This window comes from Hipposideros armiger, unplaced genomic scaffold (genome assembly GCF_001890085.2).
Source record: "Hipposideros armiger isolate ML-2016 unplaced genomic scaffold, ASM189008v1 scaffold_8, whole genome shotgun sequence".
NCBI lineage: Eukaryota > Metazoa > Chordata > Mammalia > Chiroptera > Hipposideridae > Hipposideros > Hipposideros armiger.
The window spans coordinates 4470160-4471817 of NW_017731358.1; the positions used below are offsets into that span (position 1 = coordinate 4470160).

General features: G+C 42.3%; 1 protein-coding gene across 1 annotated transcript in view; it reads left to right on the forward strand.

Annotated features, from left to right (window-relative positions):
- The window catches only part of LOC109387002 (solute carrier family 12 member 8), a 58255-nt gene that overhangs the window by 44052 nt on the left and 12545 nt on the right, over positions 1–1658 (forward strand). The window contains exon 7 of the mRNA XM_019650672.1: positions 865–925. Within this exon, the coding sequence (XP_019506217.1) occupies positions 865–925 (61 nt within the window). The remainder of the gene's footprint in view (positions 1–864; positions 926–1658) is intronic.

A 1658-nucleotide genomic window follows, 5' to 3' on the forward strand; every position in this document is an offset into this window, starting at 1 on the left:
AAATGATGCTAACTTCCTGATCATATATTGAACATTATCTAATTAACTAATTTTCAACCAGCCATTATTTGCGGTGTGTGTGTGTGTGTGTGTGTGTGTGTGTGTGTGTGTGTGTGTGCATGTACATACAAGGTGGAGTGAGTATATTGAATTTGGAAGAGCATTTTATAAACTTACATTTGATTTGATATCCTAAAATTATACATAATTTGTTATGTGAGATTTCTTTTTTTTAAACCCACACCAAAGGAGGGATGGGTTTTTTAAAAAGGTGATAAACCCAATTCTAATCAGTGTGCCTGCTGTTAGGCTATTTACACAGCAAAAATAACAATTTCACTTCAAATTTCAGCTCTAACATTTCTACATGTGGAGCTATTTGATTCCCTTAACACCTGCAGAAAACTTCTTAAGTGCCAGATCCTGTGGGTGTTGTACTGTGAGTGTTACAAGATGAAAAAGACATGTTTCCTATCCCCAAAGAGTGTATGTCTTGTAGGGGATTTTATAGCATTTAACACATCAGTTTGAATCTCAGAAAAAAATAATATCAAAAATGTTTTAATTTCTAAGACTGAAGTTAGCAAATCCTCTGCTTTTTTTCTCTATAGCATTGTATTCAGTTTCTTTCTTGGGATTTTGGAGTATAGAAATAAATTTTTGGAACCTACATATGGGTTCGAAGTCCTTAGCAGGCTGCTGTCAGGGAATATTACAATGAATGTTGTTTGATTAGAGTGAAAAAGGGAAAAAAATTGTGCTAATTCTGTGTGTGTGTCAGGGGATGTATATTCTATTAAAAGTGGGATTCTACATGCATACGTAGAGCCTTGATCAATATTTATGTGTATGTACTCCCTGCAGGATCAGCCTCCAACTTCAGCTTTTTCAGATGGATGAGGTCTCTTCTGATTCCCTCCTGCAGGTCTGTGTCAATCTGGGGTCAGGACCAGGGCGGACGAGTGTCCTGGGGCTCTGGGAGGTGCTCAGGGTGGCCCCTTCCTAGCTGGACTTGGGTCAGTTGTGGTGTGGAAACCTGACAATGGAGACCCTCAGGGAAATTCTGACTCTGCTCCTAACTGCTCCCCCCACCAAACCTCCAGCCTCACCTCATCAGAAGCTTCCTCTGGCTCATGTCCTCTCCACTTCTTATCCTCAAGAATCATGAACGGAGCCTTTATTTACTGTCTGATTGCTGGGTGGTAAGTCAAGGGAGCTACTTGCAGTGAGTTCATAGACTGAGACACATTGGCATCAACACATCATCGTTCACACGATTAAGGCCCAAAGGACTCCCATTCTTCCATCTCAAGTCAGGCAGTTGCTGTGACTGTGTTGATGAAAGTACAGAGGCCAAGGACAGCCATAGAGTAAAGATCCTGGAGGATTTCTGTAGAACCTCCATGTTCAAATGCACAGGGAAAGGGAATAACACCCTTTCCTAGAAGGCCTCGTAGAGAAGGTAAGGTTTCATAAGCGCCCTCATTTCTTCCTTCCTCCTCCACCCATCCGGTGCCAACCACTTTGTCTTCAGACCGACGTGGTGTCAAAAGCCTGTGTAGTTTGCCTCGCAGCTTCCTCACCTTTGAAAGCCTCAGGACTCTGGGACATTGCTTCCCTCCCCTTTCAGTATCAGTGAAAAACCCAAGCCACAGGCT